The 22,570-nt window shown below is 45.1% G+C and overlaps 2 protein-coding genes across 2 annotated transcripts; one reads left to right on the plus strand and one right to left on the minus strand.

Moving 5' to 3' along the window:
• Positions 1-2,253: 2,253 nt before the first annotated feature.
• Positions 2,254-5,553, plus strand: LOC103087716 (CXXC-type zinc finger protein 1-like). Its single transcript, XM_007450932.1, has 8 exons — positions 2,254-2,445; positions 2,572-2,735; positions 3,116-3,323; positions 3,425-3,535; positions 3,861-3,910; positions 4,128-4,224; positions 5,178-5,330; positions 5,407-5,553. Exons 1-8 carry the CDS (start codon positions 2,254-2,256, stop codon positions 5,551-5,553), a joined length of 1,122 nt encoding a protein of 373 aa, XP_007450994.1.
• Positions 5,554-14,686: 9,133 nt separating this feature from the next.
• LOC103087989 (digestive organ expansion factor homolog) lies at positions 14,687-20,202 on the minus strand. Its single transcript, XM_082930896.1, is given in 3 exon segments — positions 14,687-16,595; positions 16,597-17,176; positions 20,159-20,202. Coding segments are annotated over 3 exon segments (2,202 nt in total). The 3' UTR covers positions 14,687-15,017.
• Between the last annotated feature and the right edge of the window lie 2,368 nt (positions 20,203-22,570).

Here is a 22,570-nt window from a genome sequence, read left to right on the forward strand (position 1 = left end):
TTACTGATTATGTAATAAAGTATAAATTTCAAATATGAACTTATTACTACCTTCTTACATTTTGCTTTCTATTTTTCCTGCCTTTCCATAAATCTTTTTCTACTTTCTCGACTTCTAAAAGCTGATTTACTTGTTTTTCTTTGTTTTTCTCATTGCCTACCTCATGATTTAAATAGCAGATAGTAAAATGGTACTAATATGAAATTATTCAAAATAATTGGAAATGATAAAGGGATCAGTTTTCCTGCCACATACAATAATGCAGTGAAGATCACTCTGAGGTGTGAAACAGTGAGGCGCTGGTGTCAAAAGAGACAAGTGTATCCTTCCTGGCGCACAGAACAGCGTGCACGTAACTATGGTTTCTCTGTAACCATTTGCTTCAAACTTTGGGCTGTACGGCAGCTCCGTTTTTAAGGGTCTGGAACAAGTGCAAACACAGTACGTTCGGGAAGGGGTGGTGCTAAGGTCGATACCGGACCGGAAGTCGCTTTGCTGCCGTTTTAACCTCAGCTGCCTTGAAGCTCTCCTCCATGTAGCGCCTTCCAGGTGCTGAGGTATCTTGTGAGGGCTTTGAAGACGGACTTGGAGGGGTGGGTGAGGGGGTCGTCGAAGGGGATTTGGGGGTTGATAATGGGTGTCTTTGGAGTCAGTATGGGGACTTGTTCGAATTTGAGTTGAGCGCTCAGATCATTATTTTCTGTCTTCTTATATTGTCAGCTGAGACCACAGTTGGGTATGTATTGTTTTCTTTTTCGTTAAGTTCTAAGTATTTTCTCATTTCCCTTATTATTATTTTTTTTTACCAAGAGTTTAGAAATGCCTTTTCAATTTTCAAAAGTTAAGGCTTTTGTTTCTAACGCAACTTATCTGTGCCCTGTGTGATGCTTATTCATTGGAAAGTGTTCAGACTTCCTTTAAGACTAAGGCCAGGGTGAGTTTTTTATTAATATTGCATCTGTAGCTCGAAACTAGTATGTGTTCTCTGGTTGATAACTGTCTTAACCAAAACGTGTGTATTCTTTGTGTGTGTGCTTGCTCTTTTAATCTTTGAGAGTAGTGATTTGCGTGTGTGTGCATATGCACACAAACATTTAAAAACATTTGTATATTTATATATTTTAGTAGGTGTTACTGGGTTCAGGTAGGAGTAGTTTTCAGAATAAAGATTGTCAAATTATTCTAGGTGAGTGAGTCAGGGCAGACAGCGCACAGCGTGGCACGTGCAAGTGGGGGAGGTGGCAGGGCTTGGCATGGCTCAGCATGTGAGAGGAAAGGCAGAATAGATTATGTACAGGAAGTGGGGAGGGGTATATGAGGCTGAGAGTCTGGGAGGCGGGCAGGGCCTGGCAGCGCATGGGACCCACAGGGCTGGGAACCTTAAGGCAAGACAGAGTGTCCAAGAAGGCAGAGACAGGCATGTGGAGCCTGGAGAGACTAGGCAGACTGGGCGGGACAGAAAGGTGGGCGGAGCATGTCTGAGGGGCTGGGCCGGCTGGGCAGAGGAGGCTTGTCTGGGATCATGGTGTAGGGCAAGCAGGGTAGCAGGTGTGTCCTGGAGGGTGGACAAGGCAGGCTGAACCCTCTAAGTGTAAGGAGGTGGAGTCTAGCTTTTCTGGGTGGATATGCAGGGCCTCATGAATTCGACTGGGCAAGATGCAGCCAGATGGACTAGCCAAGTGTGTCTGGATAAGGTGGGCAAGCAGGGCCAGGTGGTGCCAGTCGTTCCCAGGCAGGCAAGACCTAGTGTATCCAGGCAGGTGCTGTGGGCCCCAGCCACAGTGGCCAGAGGGTGAGGCCAGGAGTGTTGGGGCAGGGTGAGCCCATCCCCACCCACTTAGTGCTGACCCAGAGCCCTCCTTCCATCAGCACAGGAACGCTACTTATAATCCCTGGTCTCTGGTGAATCTAGGACACAGGATGGTTGGGGGAATGGAGCTGGTGCGAGGGTCTGCCCCTCAGTTCTTAACTGTGATACTCTCAGAGACTTTGCCATAGTCCCCCTGACAACTGCTCACTCGATCACACCTGCCTCAGCTATAGAAGTCTGAGCTGTCCCAGGAGCACCAGGTGGGGGCAATGCCATCGGCAGTAAAGGAGGCCATACACCAGCTGTTGTCTGAAAAGGACCTGCCTCAGTACTGAAACTTATACCAGGACTTTTATATACGAGATTCTTGACAAAGCCTGATGAGTGTATGGCAGGGCCCCTGTGTGGAAGGATAAGGACATTGAAGGCAGGGAGGCTCAGCAATGAAGAGAGAGGAGGCACGGAGTGTCCAGAGATCATTTAAGAAACAAATTGGGGAGACCTGTCAGCATTTTTCTAGCCTACAGCCCTGGATGAATGACACTGAGGACTTCCCATTCCTAGATTCTGCACTGCAGAAGCAGGCAATGGATACGAAGAAAAGGAAGAATTTGAAGAAAAAAGTGGAGTGGAAGGTGACAGAAGTGGTGGAATGAGGGGCATGGAGGAAGAGGTTGGGGGCAGAATGCAGGGTAGTAGTACAGGGTTAGGGGGCTGACACTGATTCCCCTGCCCCTGCTTTGACCACTCTTGTCTCACAGAAGGAGCAGCAGCAGGAGCTCATGGAAAAGTCAGAAGACCCAGAGCAGTCAGATGCCAAGCACCCAGCCTCACTGCGGCAGTGCCTGGGACCTGACTGTGTGCACCCCACCCGGCCAGGCTCCAAGTACTGCTCAGACGACTGTGGCATGAAGCTGGCAGCTGAGTGAGTGCACCTGGAGGTTAAGCAACAGGGAATAAAGTAGGGCATGATCTATACCAGCTGTAAGTCCATCTACCCCGCTACCTATGTATCCTCCACCAATCGTCCACTCACCCACCTATCCATCCACCCTTACATCCACTGACCCGCTGAACCACCCATCCACATTCCATCCACCAACCCACTCATTCACCCTCAACAGTCACTTACCCACCCAGCTGTCTAGCCATCCACCCAACCATCCACCATCCAAGCACGCATTCACCAACATTCACTCATCTACCATTCATTATTCTAAACATCCACCATTTGGTCACTCATCCATTTCTTCTTATTTTGATGCCCCCGCATACGCATTCCATTCTTCCTGTCTCCCCTTCCAGCCGCATCTATGCGATCCTGCCCAAGCGCATCCAGCAGTGGCAGAAGAGCCCTTGCATTGCTGAGGAGCATGGCAAGAAAATGCTCGAGCGCATCCACCGTGAACAGCAGGACACCCACACCCGCCTGAAGGACATAGAGTGCCATTTCCATGAACTTGAGGCCATCATTCAGCGTGGCAAGCAGCAGGCTGTGTGCAAAGATGAAGAGGTGAGTGGGCATGGGTGGGGTGGAGCGGAAAGGTGCCTGATATCTTGCCCTGCCGTCCCCACTCTGCACTGCTTTACTGGCCCTTCTACTGTCCTATGCAGAGCGACAAACATGGCAGGAACAGCGTCAACCTGCAGATCTTCTGTGTCTCCTGCGGGCAACCCATCAATACGCAGGTTGCCCTGCACCACATGGAGCACTGCTTCGCCAAGGTTGGAGCATTGGCTGGGGGAAGTTGGGGCAAGGGTGATTTTGGCTGGGTGGGGTCCATGAGGAGGGGGGCAGGTTTGGTGCCCGGGTATTTGTTGTAGAAGAGAATACAACACACATCCATGGCTCTACCCATTTGTGCTTTTCTTCCATCCCCAGTAAAGGGGCCAAGATTTGGGCATCAGCCACTGGTGAGGGGGAGACTTTGGCTGAGCAGACAGGAGCGTAGGGTCCACAGGGAACAAATGTGTTGTTTGGGGCTTTTTCATGGGAGGGTACGCAGTGTGTGTCTATAGTTCCTCCCATTCGTACTCTTTTTTTCCCCAGTATGAGCGCAAATCGTCCTTCATGTCCATGTACCCCACTCGCATTGAGGGGTGAGTGTGAGAGTGCTACTCAGGGTCAAAGGCATGATGTGGACAAGGTCAGGAGCAGGGTGGACAAGATCAAGGGCAGGATGTGGGTAGGCTCAGAGACAGAGGTGGGCAGATTAGCGGCAGGGTATAGGTGGGTTTGGGGACAAAGTGTGGGCAGGGTTCAGGGTGGGACCACCCTCCTCCTGACCCTTAGCACCTCACTCTCACCTCTCCCCAGAGCCACAAGGCTCTTCTGTGATGTTTACGACCCACGGAGTAAGAGGTACTGTAAGAGACTCCAGGTGTTATGCCCTGAGCACTCAAAGGACTCCAAGGTGAGACTTTTCTTTCTCTACCTCATCTCCCTCCATTCCTCCCCTTCTCCCTACCTGACCGCCTTCCTCTCGTCCTCCAGTGCTTGATTGCCTCCTATTCCTTCTTCCTTCTGCCTGACTGCCTTCATACCTCCTGACCAATCCCTATGTATCCCCTCCTCCTTTCCTGACCTCCCCTACACCCCCCTCCTCACTGCCCAATCACTTTCTAGTTTTACTTTTCTCTCTGCCTGTTTATTTGTTCATAATCTCCTTGCCTGACCCCGCACCCCAACATTTCTCTCTCCCTCTGCCTGACCAGCCTCCGTTCCTCTGCTCCTCACTGCATAACCATTCCCCATCCTTCCCTTATCCTTGCTTGGTCATCTCCCTTCTTTTCCCAGCCCCTGCCTGACAACCCCACAATCCCCCCCTCCCTCCCTGCATGGTTACCCTCAATTCCCCTCTTCTTACTTGCTGACTTCCTTCTATTCTTATTCTCCCTGCCTCACTTCCCCAATCGCCTTCTCACTGCTTGTCATCTCCTAAATCCCTTCTTCTTCCCTGTTTGATCAGCCCCCATCCCTTTCACCCTCCCAGCCTTATTCCTCACCTCCCCCATGCTTTACCAACCCTCATTCATCTACTTCTCCCTGTCAGACCTCCCCTCCATCCTTCCTCTCCTTCCTGTTTGATCTCCTTCTGTTCTTCCGTCCTTCCTGCCTGATCACCTCCATTCCTACATCCCTGCTTAACTTCTTTCTCCATTCTCCATGATTGATCATCCCCCTTTGGCCCCCTCTTCTTTACCTAATCACTGAATTCCTCTCTTCCCCCCACTAGGTCACCACTCCCCATTCCTCTGCTTCCTGCCTGCCTGCCCTCTATTCCCATCTTCCTTGCATCCTGCCTGCCAGATCACCCTCCATTTGCCACCCTTCACGTACCTCATCATCTTTCATTCTTCCCTACAGGTACCGGATGATGAAGTGTGCGGTTGCCCACTAGTGAAAAACGTCTTTGAGCCCACTGGTAATTTCTGTTGCCTCCCCAAACGCTTGTGCAATCACCACTACTGCTGGGAGAAGCTGAGACGTGCCGAGGTGGACCTAGAGCGCGTGCGCATGGTACGTTACAAGGCTGAGTGGGGCTGAGGGGCAGGATGGAATCCTAGAAGCCCCTTCTCACGCTTGCCCCCCACAGTTGCTCAAGCTGGAAGAGCTGGTTGAGCAGGAGCACAAGGTGCGCACAGCCATGAAGAATCGGGCAGGGCTGCTGGCCCTGATGCTTCATCAGACAATCCAGCATGACCCGCACACCACTGACCTACGCTCCAGAGTAGACAGCTGAGCTCTGCTCAGCTGAGGTCCTGTACTCAACACCCTGTGCAAGGGAGACACTCTACGAATTCCTCACACACCTGTTCCTCTAACATCTTTCTCAGGGCATCTCAGAGTTTCTCTGTGCTTCTCTGTTCCCCATTTAGTCTCCTGTCTCGGTCTACGCCTCCTTGAGGTGGGGTGGTCCTCAAAATCCCCCTCTTTCTGTCCGTTCCTGTATCCCCCGTCTCTTTCTTTCCTGAATCTGGGCGGGGCCAGGAGATCTGCCCTGCCCTCATCTCCCACCATCCAGAGTTTTGTTTAAAAACTTTAGAACAAGAGATTTTAATATTCTCTGGTGGCCCCAAAGCCGTTCTCTCTGGCCACAAACCCAATTCCGAACCTCCAGTGGTGGTGGGTGACAGTGCAGCTTTACTTGGGGGGTGGGCTGCAGTGCACATTTGGGGGTGCCTGTGATGCCCACTGTGCTCGGTGCATCCTCCTCTGTCAACGGAGATGTGATCTTATGAAGGGAATGCCAGTGACCCTTGTTCTCCTAAGTCCCCCATCCCAGTCCATCAAATATGTAGTTGGCACCTGATTAGTGTACCTTGACCAACTCTGTATAATTGTTAATATTCCACAGGCCAGAAGTGCTGGGAAAATGTTGCAATGGAGGGAGTAGGTGAGTGTGGGATAGTCCTCCTTGGTGATTCCACTTTGGGACACTGAGGAGAGTTCAGGGTGTCATAGCAATTATGTCCCTGCCCCCACCCACCTTGTTCCACCCTTTACCATACCACGAGGCCCCAGCCTTTTCTGTCAGCCTTGGCCCCTGCCAGTCCAGTCCTGGTCTATCTGTCTCCCCCACAAACCTGCCCATCCTGTCCTGTCCTCCTCCTCCCACTACCCTGCTCTGGGTCTGCCCTTTCCAGCTGGCTCTGCCCATTTCAAGCCTATAGGGTTGCCGGAAGAGGACTGGGACCTCTGCCACATCTGCCTTTGCCAGCCCCAGCCAGGCCTCCTGTGCCAGTAGAGGTGTGTCAAGCAGTGCTGCCTGTGGGTACTGGTATGTCTCAAATGATGGACTTGAACTACTCTTCCTATTCTTTTTATATTCATGGGCCCCTTAGGGATATTTTCACTGATTTTCACTGTTACATTTTTCCCCGCGGACTCACATATTTCACCTAAATGTTTAAGTATGTTGCTCTAGACTTATGCCTCATATTCCACGATAACTAGTATATTAGTTCTCTAATGCACTACGTATCTGGTGCAATATCTCCTTTTTTTATTACTAGTATTGTATTTTTTTTTCTTTTAAACTTCATCAGATTTTCTAGGAGCTAAGCCATGTAGTCAATTATTAGAAAGGTTTACCTTTTTGTTTTATTTATACTCCCTAAATTTATATTTATGTATTTAAGCTTTTATTAACTGCCACCTTGATTTTTTTGTTTTGTGTTTCATTTTTCTATGTGTTTGCTTCATTTTGTTCTTCTTCTACCTTCTTGAGTCAAATTCCTAACGATTATTTTTTGGTTTCCCAGTCTTTTTTAATAGTAAAGGATTTGAGACTATACACTTTTTTCTAAATGTAGCTGTGTCTCATAAACTCTGGTATGAAAGGTGCAACTTCAGAACTGAATTCTCACTTTGATCCTAGCTATTGAGGAACGTTTCTTAGTTTCTAACTGGTTAAAGTAGTTTGGTTATCTTTTCTTTCTTTTTTTGTAATTATGATTTTACTGTGATCAGAGAATGTAGCCTGTTGAATCTGAACTTGTAAACATTACTCAAGATTTTCTCTGTGGGCCAGATTACTCAACTGAATTTTGTAAAACTTTCATGGATATAAGAGAAGAAACTATATTCTTGGTTAGGTACAGATTACTCATTAGGACTTTTCAATCTAGTTTGAGGATTAACATTTCTTTACCCTGATTTTTTGTCTTTTTGTCTACTCCATCTGTTATATTATCAAAAGATAGAATAAATGTTATAATATTTTAAAACAAATTTCTCCTTGTAGTTCTGTTTTTGGCAGGTGGGTGGGGGGATCCTAAAGTATATATCTTTGGCCATTTTTCACAATGCCACTATGTGTTTTGTTTTGCTTGTTGAGTCCTTTTGACCTTGAATTTACTTTGGTAAGTACATCGTCACTGCTGCTTTTATTTGGCTGCCACTAATCTGGTGTATCTTTGCCTAAACCTTTATTTTGCATTTTTCTCTTTGTTTAAGATATACTTCTTTTAACTGCATATAAGAGTATTTTTTGCTCTAATTCCACATTTGTGTCTTGAGATTCAGTCCATTTAAATTTGTGTAATGATGATAACCTTATTTTTTTGTATTATATTATCCTTATTATCAATTTTACTACTTCCTAAATATAACTTTCATTCTTTTCTTCTTCCTAACACCTTTATGACATTTCTGTTCAGTTTTGTCCCCCGCCCCATACCTCATTAGTTTGGTAATTTTTATGTTTACTAATTGTCCAGTTATATATTTGGTCCTTTCTAACAGGCATGATTTATGTTTTTTCTATTATTTGATCAGAATATAATTAACCTTTCTTGGTAGAGAAAGATACTCTATGCTCCATATTTGCCTCAGCAAGGTGAACAGTATTATTTCCGGATTTTTCTAGAAACATTTAAACTGCTTTTATGAAGACTGTATTTTTCTTAGGTTAAGTCAATTCTGCTTCAAGAAAACTTACTTAACATTTTTATTCAAAGTCCCCAGTCACTTTATTTATCATAATGTAACTATAGCTATATGAATGTGTACTTGAGGGTGTGTATTTTACCACAACAGTCATTGCTAACCATTGTCTTGCTCTGTTATTTTGAGATCTATCTTCTGATTTAGTATTCATTTATTTAGAATACTTCCTTCAGTGTTTTCCTCAAATAGAGTAAATTGGTAGAATAGTGTTCATATTATTTAATGTCTGAAGCTGTTTATTTCTCCATGGTCTATGGGAAGTAGCTTCTAAAATGGCTCCCAATGATCCTTGCGTCCTGGTATTCATGGCCTTGTGTAATTCCCTCCATTTGAGTAACTTGCTTCTAATCAGTAGCATACCTTTAACACTGAGGAGATGCCACCTTCATGATTAGATTACAAGAGATTGTAGCTTCTGTCTTGCTAACAGGCTGTCTCCCTTGTTGGATTTAGTGAACCAACTTGCCATGTTGTGGAGGCCTGTATAGCAGGGAACTGAGGGTGGCCTTTCACCAACAGTCAGTACGAAACTGATGCTCTCAGTCCCAACAGCCCAAATGAACTGAATCCTGTAAACAACCATATAAGTGAACTTGGAAGCGGATCCTTCCCCAGTTGAGCCATCAGATGAGGCTCCAAGCCTAGCTGAGACCTTGAATGCAGCCTCATGAGAGACCCTAAAACAGAGGACCAAGCTAAGCTGTGCCCAGATTCCAGACTCATATAAACTATGAGATAATAAATGTGTGTTTTTTTAGGCCACTAAGTTTATGGGGATGTAGAGCCAGGCAATTAGGGACTGGAGGGTCAGTGGCTTTGTGAGGGACTTCTGGAATGAAAGCCATAACATCCTTCAGGAATGGTCAGTGTTTGGCTGCTCCATAAGTCAGTTTTGGAAACTATGTGGGTCAGTAACTGGCAGTCTGGGAAGACGGATGACTGGAAGCCTGCTAGGGGTGTGGCACTGGTGTGCCCATGTTGGGCATTATTCAAGGTTCCTGTGGTCATTATGGATTAATGATATGAGGAGAATGGGCCATGCCAGTGACTGGGGGACTTTGAAGTTTCCTCTGGCAGTCCCTGTAGTCCAACCATAGGTGGCTTCTGCTGGTCAGTAAATGATTGGCAACCAGAGGAATCAGGGGCATGGTCCCAGGGATTTGGGACCTCACGTGACCAGAGATCAACTTTCCTGAGTTCGTCAATCACTGGAGGACCTGGTGCACCCCTGGTTTTCAGTGTCTAAGAAGTGGGTGGGGAGGGTGAGTTTGAGTTTTCATCTCTGTCAGAAGAGGGAGGACCAGGTAGGTTGCCCTGGATGTGCACTGAAACATGCAGAAGCTCAGTTTATGCACACAAGATGTTGTCTCCCCTCAGCCTGAGCACTTTGAAGACAATGGAAAATAGGAATACTGTTTATTGGGAGCCAACCCTGCTTGGGGTTCAGAATCGCAGAGTGACAGGGACTTCCCTGGTGGTCCAGTGGTTAAGACTCCGCGCTCCCAGTGTAGGGGGCATGGGTTTGATCCCTGGTTGGGGAAGATCCCACATGCTGCGTGGCACGGCCCAAAAAAAAAAATGAATCGCAGAGTGACTGAGTATGGGCACTTTGGAGTCAGCTGAACTTGGCTTAAGTATTTCCTGGTCCTTCTACTTGCTAGCAGTGTGACCTTGGGCAACCGACTTCAACTCACTGTGCTTCAGCTGCTTCTACTGTCAAATGGTCCTAATGATAATCATTGTCAGGTAGCTGACAAGGTTGCACTGAAAATTAAATGAGGTACCTGATATTGATCACCAGGGCCTCAGGGCAGAGGCAAATTCCAGACTTGGTGTCCCTGAGACAGGTCACCATCTTCCTGCTGCATGAGCACCATGTGGCTGGTGTCCCACATCCTGAGCCCTTCCTGTTTCAGTGGAAAATGTGATGCAGCCGATGGAGGAGAGGTGGGATGGGAGGGTCAGCCCCACAGCCTAGAGGAGGGGGAGGCAGCTCCCTGCAGGGTGTCTGCGAGCGAGGTCTGGGTCGGGGTGACCACCGGCCCCAGTCAGGGAGACACTACCCCCTGATGCCCCGCACAGGCCCTTCAGTCCTCACTGGCTCTGTGCACATGCTCAGTTGATCCCCACCAGAGCTGCTTTCCCCCCAGCACAATACTGTTAATTAAGCTATAGACCTAATTCAAATTTCACCATTTTTCCCACTAGTGTTCTTTTTGTTTCAAGATCTTCTCCAACCTTTGACTGTTCCTCTGTCTATCCTTGTCTTTAATGACCTTGACACTTTTGAAAAGTACAGTTCAGGTATTTTGTAGAATGTCTCTCAACTTAGGTTTGTCTGTTATTTTCTCATGATTAGATTGAGGTTTTGCATTTTAGCAAGAATGCCACAGAAATGTCCTCAGTGCACTTCTTGAGGAGGTACGTGATGTCGATGTTAACCTTGATCATCTGGTTAGGGTAATATCTGCTGGTTTCTCCATTGTAAAGTTTCTATTTTTCGCATTGTACTTAATAAATACCTTGGGGAAGATACTTTGAGACTATGCAAATATTCTGTTTCTATTCAATCTTTTGCCCACTAATTTTAGCATTTATCAGTGGATCTTGCCTACAACAATTATTACCGTGGTGTTTGCCCAATAGTGGTTTTGTATTTCCTTCATTCCTTCTACACTTATTAATTGGGATTATTCTCTAAGAAAGAGCTGTCCTTCCCCGCTCACTTATTTATTGTTTTTTTATTCACTTTTTAATTTATATCAGTATGGGCTCATGGATATTTATTTTATTCTCTGGGTTATCCTCCAATACAGTAGCCCCTCCTTATCCGCAGTTTAGTTTTCCACAGATTCAATTACCCATGGTCAAATGTGGTCCAAAAATATTAAATGGAAAATTCCAGAAACCACCAATTTATAAGGTTTAAAATTGTGTGCCATTCTGAGTAGTGTGATGAAATCTCCCGCCATCCCGCTTCGTCCTGCCTGGGCCTGTGAATCTTCCCTTCATCCAGTGTATCCCACCCGTTTGTTGCAATATAGCAGTGATTGTGTTCAAGTAACCATTATTTTACTTAATAATGGCCTCAAAGTGCAGGAGTAGTGATGCTGGCAGTTTGGCTATTCTCTACTGTGCCTAATTTATAAATTAAACTTTATCATAGGTATGTATGTGTATAGGGAAAAATAGTATGTATAAGGTTCAGTACAATATGTGGTTTCAGGCATCCATTGGGGATCTTGGAACATATCCCCCATGGATAACGGGGGAGCTACTGAACTAGCATTATTTATTGTGTTGCTCACATTGTCCCAGCTGTGGCCATTGGGAGCTCCTTCAGGTTGGCTCCTGTGTCCTTTTTTTTATTGTTTAAATAAACTTTTAAAAGTCTACAATAGCTTTCGATTTATAGAAAAGTCTCAATGACAGTTTTCCCTATCGTTAACATCCTACATTGCTATGGTATGTTTGTCACAACTAAGGAACCAACATTGGTACATTACTGTTAACTAAACTACACACTTTATTCGCATTTCTTTGGTTTTAAACTAATGTTTTTTTTTTTCTGTTGCAGGATCTCATCCAGGACACCACATTACATTTATTCATCATGTCTCTTTGGCTTCCCCTAGACTGTGAGTTTCTCAAACTTTCCTTGTTTGTCATGACCTTGACAGTTTTTCGGAGTACTGGTCAAGTGATTGATAGAACATTCTTCAGTTGGTTTTATCTGACATTTTTCTCATTACCAGACTAGGGTTTGAGATTTTGGGAAGAATACCACAGAAGTGAAGTGCCATTCTCATCACTTCATATCAGGGGTATATGCTATCAACCTGACTTATCCCCAATAATGTTAACCTTGATCACTCCCTTGGCAGATGTTTGCCAGCTTTCTCCACTATAAAGTTACTCCCCACCTCCTTTCTATACTCTTAGGAAGCAAGTTGCTAAGCACACCCAGGGATGGGGAGAGGATGTTAACCACTACCTCCTGGAAGGGGAAATATCTACACACATTATTTGAAATTCTCCAAATTATTTGTCTCATCTCTCCCATTTATTAATTTATTCAATCATGTATTTATATCAGTATGGACTTATGGATATTCATTTTTATTTCATGGGTTATAATCCAATACTATTGTTTATTTTTGTTGCTCAGATTTCTAGATTTGGCCATTAGGAGCTCCTCTGGGTTGGCTTCTGTATCTTTTTGACATGCCCTGCCTTTTTTGAGTACGTTCTTACTTTTTGGCAACACAAGATGTTTCAGGTTCATCTTGTAGTTTCCCTGCTCCAGCCCTGGACTCAACCACTTCTCCAAGAAGCCCTAACTCCTTTTATTGGAGAATGGTATTGAGAAACAGGATCTGGGCACTAAATGTGCTCACTGACTAGTCAGAACACTCCAGTGTTACCGAATATATTCTTAGAGCCCAATCAAGAGACAGAAATCACACCGGAGTTTGAAGAGAGCATGTTTAATGTAAGTAATTATAACAGGGAATTGGAGTAATGGGAGATTGGCTACAAAGAGGTAAAGAGCACTCCAAAGAATAGCAAATATAGGGAGTAGCCTTTATCCCTAGTGCTGAGATAAAGCACCTGAGAAAGAGGCCACTCCCCATCTCTCCACCCCGGCTTAGAATTTGATCTAATTGGAAAGGGCACGACCATGACCCATTGGATGGCAGAGAAGTTTGCTGAGCTGGTTGGCAGGGCTTGATGGAGGTCTGCCCTCTGGGATGACGGGGGAAGACGTTTATGGGATGTGCCACATGCTTATGGACGCTGGGTGCTGCTGTCCACCTAGGGATGCACTGCAGAAGCCATGCGTGCTGCAGGAACTTGGTGAGAGCAGCACACCAGAACTAGGAAGAGAAGTCTCTTCCTCCTCCAGTGTCTTTCTATGCCCTCTACTGATAACTGAAATACTTAGGCTAATTTCTTTCCTTTCCCATCCTCTTCAGTGCCGTTATACTATTCATTTTTAATATAGGTATGTTCATTTGTTAGCTTATATGTCATTTAGGGTTCACCCCACATTGTAGTTAATTTTAATTTTTAATTTTTTGGAGTATGTGAAAGAGTATGGTTCCATGAGTCAAAGCTACACAAAAAGGTATATTCAGAGAAACGTCACTTATCTCCTTGTCCCTACTATCTTATCCCTTTCCCACCCATCCCCTGTAGGTAAGTGAGCTCTTTAGTTTCAAGTGTATCCTCCTGTATTTCTTTTGCAAGTACATGTATGTCTTCTTATATCCCCGTCTTTCTAGATACTCTTTAAAGCTTCACTTTTTTCATTTAACAGTATGAAATCATTCCATATCCATTCATAATCTTCCTTTTGTTGGAGATCTTGAAGGTGGATTTCTAGATGTAGGATTGCTGACTCAAGAAGTAAGAACAAATGTAGTTTAGTTAGATATTACCCAATTCCTCGCCAGAAGGATCGAACCAGTTTGTGTTCCCAACAGAAATACACTAGAGTGCTTTTTTCCCCACAGCCTCACCAACATAATATACTGTCACACTTTTAATTTTTACCAGTCTGATAGATGAGAAATGGCATCTCGGTGTTATTTTAATGTGCATTTTCCTAATTATAAGTAAGTTTGAACTTTAAAAATATATTTGGTGGCCATCGTACATCTCTTTTCTTTTTGTGAATTGCCTGTTCATGTCTTCCCATTTTTTTAATTTATTTTTTATTAAAGTATAGTTGATTTACAATGTTGTGTTAATTTCTACTGTACAGCAGTGATTCAGTTATACATATACATACATTCTTTTTTAAATATTTTTTTCCATTGTTTATCCATTCCATATATAATAGCTTGCATATGCTAACCCCAACGTCCCACTCCATCCCTCCCCCACCCTCCATCCCCCTTGGAAACCACAAGTCTGTTTTCTATGTCTGTGAGCCTGTTTCTGTTTCATAGATGCATTCATGTCATGTTTTAGATTTCATATATAAGTGATATCATATGGTGTTTGTCTTTCTCCTTCTGACTTACTGCACTTAGTATGATAATCTCTAGTTGCATCCCTGTTGCTGAAAATGGCATTATCTCATTCTTTTTGATGGCTGAGTAGTATTCCATTGTATATATGTACCACATCTTCTTTATCCATTCATCTGTCAATGGACATTTAGGTTGTTCCCACATTTTTAAAATGAGGTTTTTAGGCCCATGTTTCTCAATTTTTAAGAGTTCTTTATATCAGGGATCAGCAAACTAGAACCCATAGGCCAAATCTGGCCCACCATCAGTTTTTATAAATAAAGTTTTATTGAGACACAGCCACACTCATTTGTTTACATATTGTCTATGCTGCTTTCACACTACACCTGCAGAGTTGGTAGTGTAGATTGAGTCAATTCTTTTCATTCTTTTTTTTTTTTTAAGAATTTACCAAGTGTAATAAATTAGAGGTGAAGTCACAACAAAAGAATTTATGGCATACAAAAGAATTCACAAGTAGACGATTCCTTCTATCAACTTCTCAGAGTCCCATGAGCTCTCCCCTGACCTCTGAAAGATGGGTTTTACCAAAATCTGGTTTACACTGAACTTTTCAGGTATATATGATCTGAAAAGAAAGAAGTATCTGATAAGCACCTGCCTGGTGCTCCTTCCTTGTTGCAGCCCTTCTTTGTGTAAGTGATCAGAATTAGGTCCAAGTGACACAGAACCAAGCATGACATATCACACCAAACACCATTTCCTGTCCAACCAATTCTCATCTCTCTCCAGTAATGAAGAGGTGGACGTTCTTCTTGGACTGCAGCATCTGTGCAGCCCGCTCCACCCCGACCACAGCAGCCAACCTCTGGGCATCGTACTTGGAGTAGAGGACAGTGCAGGTCCAGGCAGCTTCCTCTCCTCTGGTGGTGGCTTGTAGCATGTTACAGACTTCACTGTAGAAGTGGGGATATGTTGGCAGTTCATAGAAAATCAGGTTCCTGATGGCTTTTATTGTGTATCTTTTGTAGAAATGGAAGTGCTCTGTGAGGAGCAGGAACTGCTTCTCTCCTTGAAGGAAGAAGTGTCTGGCCCTGGAGATACCAGACTTCTGGGCGTACTTGCAGATATGAGTGAAGTTCAGTTCTTCCTTCTTGAAGTAATTTCGGAGACGCACAAAGTTGAAGTAGGAGGGTACATAGATAAGCGTGTGAGACATGACTGCATCACGATACTGAGGCAAAATCTTGTTGACGAAAAAGTTAAACCTGGCGTCAATCACTGAAGCTAGGTTTTCAGCTTCTATCCTCTGGAAGACATGTGGGAGCTGCACCAGGACATGACTGATGCAGCCTGTCATTGGGACGTTCCTCACAGCCACCTGGCCTTGCACATTGACGCAGTACTTGATGAACACAGAGTTGATCTGGGTATCCTGCAAGGCCCCAGACAGCAGCATCTGACGATAGTACTTGGACCAATTATTGAGGCTCCACATGCGCACTCGAGAAAAGTCCACCCCATGTGAGTCCAAGGGCAGTAGGTTCATGTGGTTCATCAAATGCAAGACATGCTTCCAGTTCTGCATCAGGTAAATGTCAGCTTGATCAATGATGAGCAGCTCAGTAGAAGACAGAAAGTCAAAATCTCTCTTCTTCTCTCCTTTTCCACCAATGATGGTCCTCAAGCCCAGAGGGGAGGCAATGAGGATGTCTGACGAATAGAAGGGGGCATAAAGTCGGATGCTTCTCTGCAGTATTGCCACTCCAGTCCTGAAATGGTCATCAATGTTGCCGACAAATACAGCTTCATAATCCTCAGGCCTCTTCAGGTTGGGTGGTCTCTCCTCAGGATCTGAGCCATACTGTCCATTAAACCTCTTTTTGTTGCTTACATTTATTTTCTTCTTGCTGTTGCCCTCAAGAAGACTGATGAAGAGCTGTACCACCCGCAAAGCAGCTTCCCGGAATGGCACCACTATCAGCACCTTGGGCCTCGTTAGCCCTTGGTCCCTGAAGTCATCATCATTACCCACCCCAAGTTTCTGGCTTCAGCATCTGCTATTGTTGGCAAGCACCTGGGCATTGGCTTTGAGGACGTGATTTATCACATGCAGGCAGTACATGTGGCGGATTTCTTCCCCATTCTTCAGGGCAGTCCTTTCTGGGTAGAACAGGTCCCGGTAAGAATTCATAATTAAGAAGAGCTCTTTCTGGAGGGGTGTGAAGGGGCTACTTGAATTTGGGGGACCAGAGAGGAACTGGCTGTTGGTCTTGATCCAGGTGGATTCCAGAGGCTTCTGGAGATGAAGTGACTTTAAGTCAATGTCCTTTGGGGGTTTAAAGGTTTCCGGTTTCCAACTGTTGAAACCTGGATGAAAAGACAAGCTGGCCCAGGATGGGCCATTTTAGCTGGTGGGTAGTTTTGGGATTTGTGGCAACAGCCTGGATTTCTTTTTCTTTCAGTTCTTTGTTTACATGTTGTGCAAATGGATCTTGTAATGCTTTCAGAGAACAGTTGCCTTCTCTTTCCTCTTCGAGAAAGTTGGTTTCTAGGCTGAAGAGTGACTCATGTTTTGCATCTGTAAACTCCTCTGGGGATTCCTCTGATGTGCCAGGTGGCCCGTGCCCATCTTTTCCCTTAGGGTCAGCAGGTAAGGCCGCATTCTTCTGCATGTCAGTAGACGCTACTGCCGTCTCTTCCTCCACGCTGATGTCACTATCACCATCTTCAAGATTCATTTCTGTCTCATCTATAATGCTGTCTTCTTCCTCTTCCTCCTCCTCATCTTTCTTGGAAACATCCTTTAATGTGGCAAGTAGCCTGTTGTAACCAGAAACTTGTTCTGGTTCACTCTCTGCTTCACTTTCAGAACTTGAAGTATCTAAACTCTCTGACAGTTGACAAGTCTGTGGTTTTGCTTCCTTTCTGGAAACCCTTGGAAGGTGGAAAACAGAAGTTCAATGTTTTGAAATAAAAGATTTGGTAAAGCTGTCTTCTCTTGCAACTTAGAAAGAAGATCAGTGGACAAAAGCAGTTCAGGAGCTTGTAGTTCTAAAGAAGTCATGATCAAGTGGGGTTTATTCCAGAGATGCAAGGATAGTTCAACATCAGCCCGCGAGGCTTGTCTGCTCACCCACCGGGGTGGGCGGGGCTGGGAGCTCAATTCTTTTCATTCTTGTTTCTTTATTCTGCTCTATGGTAGTTATTTCCACTATTTTATCTTCCAGGTCACTTATCCGTTCTTCTGCCTCAGTTATTCTGCTATTGATTCCTTCTAGAGAATTTTTTATTTCATTTATTGTGTGGTTCATCATTGTTTCTTTGCGCTTTAATTCTTCTAGGTCCTTGTTAAACGTTTCTTGTATTTTCTCCATTCTATTTCCAAGATTTTGGATCATCTTTACTATCATTACTCTGAATTCTTTTTCAGGTAGACTGCCTATTTCCTCATCATTTGTTTGGTCTGGTGGGTTTTTACCTTGCTCCTTCATCTGCTGTGTATATCTCTGTCTTCTCATTTTGCTTAACTTACTGTTTGGGGTCTCCTTTTTGCAGGCTGCTGGTTCGTAGTTCCTGTTGTTTTTGGTGCCTGCCCGCAGTGGCTAAGGTTGGTTCAGTGGGTTGTGCAGGCTTCCTGGTGGGGGGGACTGGTGCCTGTGTTCTTGTGGATGAGGCTGGATCTTGTCTTTCTGGTGGGCAGGACCATGTCCGGTGGTGTTTTGGGGTGTCTGTGAGCTTACTATGATTTTAGGCAGCCTCTCTGCTAATGGGTGGGGTTGTGTTCCTGCCTTGCTAGTTGTAGGGTGTCCAGCACTGTAGCTTGCTGGTTGTTGAATGGAGCTGGCTCTTAGCTTTGAGATGGAGATCTCCGGGAGAGCTTTCACCGTTTGATATTACGTGGAGCTGGGAGGTCTCTGGTGGTCCAATGTCCCGAACTCGGCTCTCCCACCTCAGAGGCACAGGCCTGACCCTTGGCTGGAGCGCCAAGGCCGTGTCAGCCACACGGCTCAGAATTAAAGGGAGAAAGAAAGAAAGAAAGGAAAGAAAAGAAAGAAAAAAAGAAAGAAAGAAAGGAAAGAAGGAAGGAAGAGAGAGAAAGAGAGAGAGAAAGAGAGAGAAAGAAAGAAAGAAAGAAAAGAAAGAAAGAAAGGAAGGAAGGAAGGAAGGAAGAGAGAGAGAAAGAGAGAGAGAAAGAGAAAGAAAGAAAGAAAAAGAAAAAAGAAAGAAAGAAAAGAAAGAAAGAAAGAAAAGGGAGAGAGAGAGAGGGAGGGTGGGAGGGAGGGAGAGAAAGAGACAGAAAGAAGGAAAGAAAGAAAGAAAGAGAGAAAGGAAGGAAGGAGAAAAGAAAAAAATAAAATAGTTATTAAAATTAAAAAATATTAAAAATTTTAAAAAAAAGAAAGAAAGAAGAGAGCAACCAAACCAAAAAAACAAATCCACCAATGATATCAAGCCCTAAAAACTATAATAATAATAAAAAAAGACAGACAGAACCCTAGGACAAATGGTAAAAGCAAAGCTATACAAACAAAATCACACAAAGGATACACATACACACTCACAAAAGGAGAAAAAGGGAAAAAAATATCTATTATATATAAAAAAAGGAAGAGAGCAACCAAATCAATAAACAAATCTACCAATGATAATAAGCTCTAAATACTAAACTAAGATAAACATAAAACCAGAAACAAATTAGATGCAGAAAGCAAACCCCAAGTCTACAGTTGCTCCCAAAGTCCACCGCCTCAATTTTGGGATGATTCATTGTCTATTCATGTATTCCACAGTTGCAGGGTACATCAAGTTGATTGTGGAGATTTAATCCACTGCTCCTGAGGCTGCTGGGAGAGATTTCCCTTTCTCTTCTTTGTTCGCACAGCTCCTGGGGTTCAGCTTTGGATTTGGCCCCGCGTCTGCGTGTAGGTCGCCTGAGGGTGTCTGTTCTTCGCTCAGACAGGATGGGGTTAAAGTAGCAGCTGATTCAGGGGCTCTGGCTCACTCAGGCCAGGGGGAGGGAGGGGTACAGAATGCGGGGCAAACCTGTGGTGGCAGAGGCCAGCGTGACATTGCAACAGCCTGAGGCACGCTGTGTGTTCTCCTGGGGAAGTTGTCCCTGGATCCCAGGACCCTGGCAGTGGCGGGCTGCACAGGCTCCTGGGAGGGGCGGTGTGGAGAGTGACCTGTGCTTGCACACAGGCTTCTTGGTGGCTGCAGCAGCAGCCTTAGCGTCTCACGCCCGTCTCTTGTGTCTGCACTGATAGCTGCGGCTCGCGCTCATCTCAGGAGCTCATTTAGGCGGTGCTCTGAATCCCCTCTCCTTGCGCACCCCCAAACAATGGTCCTCAAATACTTCTAGGTAGGTCTCTGGACCTGCTGTGGCACTGTGGGGCCAGCTCAGACTCTGATCTGGCCTTACTCCTGTGTATACTTGTCTCCAAAGTCCACAGTTGCCCCCAAAGTCCACAGCCTTGATTGTGGGAACACTTGTTTTCTCTTCAGATATTTCACAGATTCAGGTTTTACCAAGCCAATTGCAAGGGTTTAATCCGCTGCTTCTGTGGCTGCACAAAGAGATTTCCCTTTCTCTTCTTTGGTCACACAGCCCCTGGAGTTCACCTTTGGTTTTGGCCCTTCCTCTGCCTGTCAGCCACCCTCAGGCATCTGTTCCTGCCCAGCCAAGAGGGGTGAAAGCAGAGGCTGATTAGGGCTCACTTGCTCACTCAGGCTGGGGAGAGGGAGGGATACAGCAGTCACAGTTGGGGTGTGTGGGGAGTGCCTGCAGTGGCAGAGGCCAGCAGGAAGTTGCTACAGCCTGAGGCATGCCATGCATTCTCCCAGGGAAGTTGGCCCCAGATAATGGGACCCTCAGCAGTGGTGGGCAGCACAGGCTCCCAGGAAGGTGTGGGCAGTGACCTGCACTTGCTCCCAGGACCCTCGGCAGCAGCAGCGGCAGCCATCGCGCCCGCCTCTGGGATCCTAGGTAGCAGCTGCGGCTTGCATGGGTGATGCCCTGCTGTCTGTGAGTGCATGTAGGTAGAAGCTCCTATGGTGGGATTGCCCCTCTCCTTGATCACCCTGCAACAATGGTCTCTTGCCTCTCAGGAAGGCCTAGGCTTTTTCCCAGACTCCCTCAGTTGTGGTGCACTAGCCCCCTCAGGCTGTCTCCACACAGCCAACCCCAGTCCTCTCCCTGAGGTCTGACCTCCAAAGCCTGAGCCTCAGTGCCCAGCCCCCACCTGCCCTGAACAGACAAGCATCTCAGGCTGGGGAGTGCTGGTTGGCACCAATCCTCTGTGCGGGATTCTCTCTGCTTTGCCCTCCGCACCACTGTTGCTGCGTTCTCTTCCATGGCTCCGAAGCTTCCGCCCCGCCACCCCCCATCTCCGCCAGGGAATGGGCTTCCTAGTGTGTGGAAACTTTTCCTCCTTCACGGCTCCCTCCCAGAGGGACAAGTCCTGTCCCTATTCTTTTGTCTCTGTTTTTTTCTTTTTTCTTTTGCCCTACCCAGCTACGTGGAGATTTTCTTGCCTTTTTGTAAGTCTGAGGTACTTCTGCCAGCGTTCAGTAGGTGATCTGTAGGAGTTGTTCCATGTGTAGATGTATTTTAGATGTATTTGTGGGGAGGAAGGTGATCTCCATGTCTTACTCCCCCGCCATCTTGAAGGTCCTCCTGGAAGTTTTATTCTTTTAAATTACAGATTCAATTTCACTTCTAGTAATCAGTCTGTTCAAACTGTGTTTCTGCTTGACTCTGTCTTGGCAGCCTGTATGTTTCTAGAAATTTGTCCATTTCTTCTAGGTTGTCCAATTTGTTGGCATATAACTGTTCACAGTATTCTTTTATGATTTTTTTTTTTTTTTGTATTTCTGTGGTATCAGTTGTTATTTCTCCTCATTCATGTCTTAATTTGTTTATGTGGGTCCTCTCTCTTTGCTTCTTGGTGAGCCTGGCTAGAGGTGTGTTAATTTTTTTTTTTTTATGTTTAAAAGAAAAAAGCTCTTGGTTTTATTGATCTTTGCTTATTTTCTATCTCTATTCTATTTATTATCTCTCTCATCATTATCATTTCCTTCCCTTCTCTGTCTTCTCATTTTGCTTAACTTAGTGTTTGGGGTCTCCTTTTTGCAGGCTGCTGGTTCGTAGTTCCTGTTGTTTTTGGTGCCTGCCTCCAGTGGCTAAGGTTGGTTCAGTGGGTTGTGCAGGCTTCCTGGTGGGGGGGACTGGTGCCTGTGTTCTTGTGGATGAGGCTGGATCTTGTCTTTCTGGTGGGCAGGACCATGTCCGGTGGTGTTTTGGGGTGTCTGTGAGCTTACTATGATTTTAGGCAGCCTCTCTGCTAATGGGTGGGGTTGTGTTCCTGCCTTGCTAGTTGTAGGGTGTCCAGCACTGTAGCTTGCTGGTTGTTGAATGGAGCTGGCTCTTAGCTTTGAGATGGAGATCTCCGGGAGAGCTTTCACCGTTTGATATTACGTGGAGCTGGGAGGTCTCTGGTGGTCCAATGTCCCGAACTCGGCTCTCCCACCTCAGAGGCACAGGCCTGACCCTTGGCTGGAGCGCCAAGGCCGTGTCAGCCACACGGCTCAGAATTAAAGGGAGAAAGAAAGAAAGAAAGGAAAGAAAAGAAAGAAAAAAAGAAAGAAAGAAAGGAAAGAAGGAAGGAAGAGAGAGAAAGAGAGAGAGAAAGAGAGAGAAAGAAAGAAAGAAAGAAAAGAAAGAAAGAAAGGAAGGAAGGAAGGAAGGAAGAGAGAGAGAAAGAGAGAGAGAAAGAGAAAGAAAGAAAGAAAAAGAAAAAAGAAAGAAAGAAAAGAAAGAAAGAAAGAAAAGGGAGAGAGAGAGAGGGAGGGTGGGAGGGAGGGAGAGAAAGAGACAGAAAGAAGGAAAGAAAGAAAGAAAGAGAGAAAGGAAGGAAGGAGAAAAGAAAAAAATAAAATAGTTATTAAAATTAAAAAATATTAAAAATTTTAAAAAAAAGAAAGAAAGAAGAGAGCAACCAAACCAAAAAAACAAATCCACCAATGATATCAAGCCCTAAAAACTATAATAATAATAAAAAAAGACAGACAGAACCCTAGGACAAATGGTAAAAGCAAAGCTATACAAACAAAATCACACAAAGGATACACATACACACTCACAAAAGGAGAAAAAGGGAAAAAAATATCTATTATATATAAAAAAAGGAAGAGAGCAACCAAATCAATAAACAAATCTACCAATGATAATAAGCTCTAAATACTAAACTAAGATAAACATAAAACCAGAAACAAATTAGATGCAGAAAGCAAACCCCAAGTCTACAGTTGCTCCCAAAGTCCACCGCCTCA

The sequence above is a fragment of the Lipotes vexillifer genome, unplaced genomic scaffold (genome assembly GCF_000442215.2).
Source record: "Lipotes vexillifer unplaced genomic scaffold, Lipotes_vexillifer_v1.1 scaffold129, whole genome shotgun sequence".
Taxonomy (NCBI): Eukaryota; Metazoa; Chordata; class Mammalia; order Artiodactyla; family Lipotidae; genus Lipotes; species Lipotes vexillifer.

What these genes read in the sequence shown, in the direction of transcription:
- LOC103087716 (XM_007450932.1), top strand. Translation starts at nt 2,254, where the DNA reads ATGAAGAGAGAGGAGGCACGGAGTGTCCAGAGATCATTTAAGAAACAA. An exon ending in AGAAAAAAGTGGAGTGGAAG is followed by an intron (nt 2,446 to 2,571) that starts GTGACAGAAGTG and finishes CTTGTCTCACAG; the next exon opens with AAGGAGCAGCAGCAGGAGCT. An exon ending in GGCATGAAGCTGGCAGCTGA is followed by an intron (nt 2,736 to 3,115) that starts GTGAGTGCACCT and finishes CTCCCCTTCCAG; the next exon opens with CCGCATCTATGCGATCCTGC.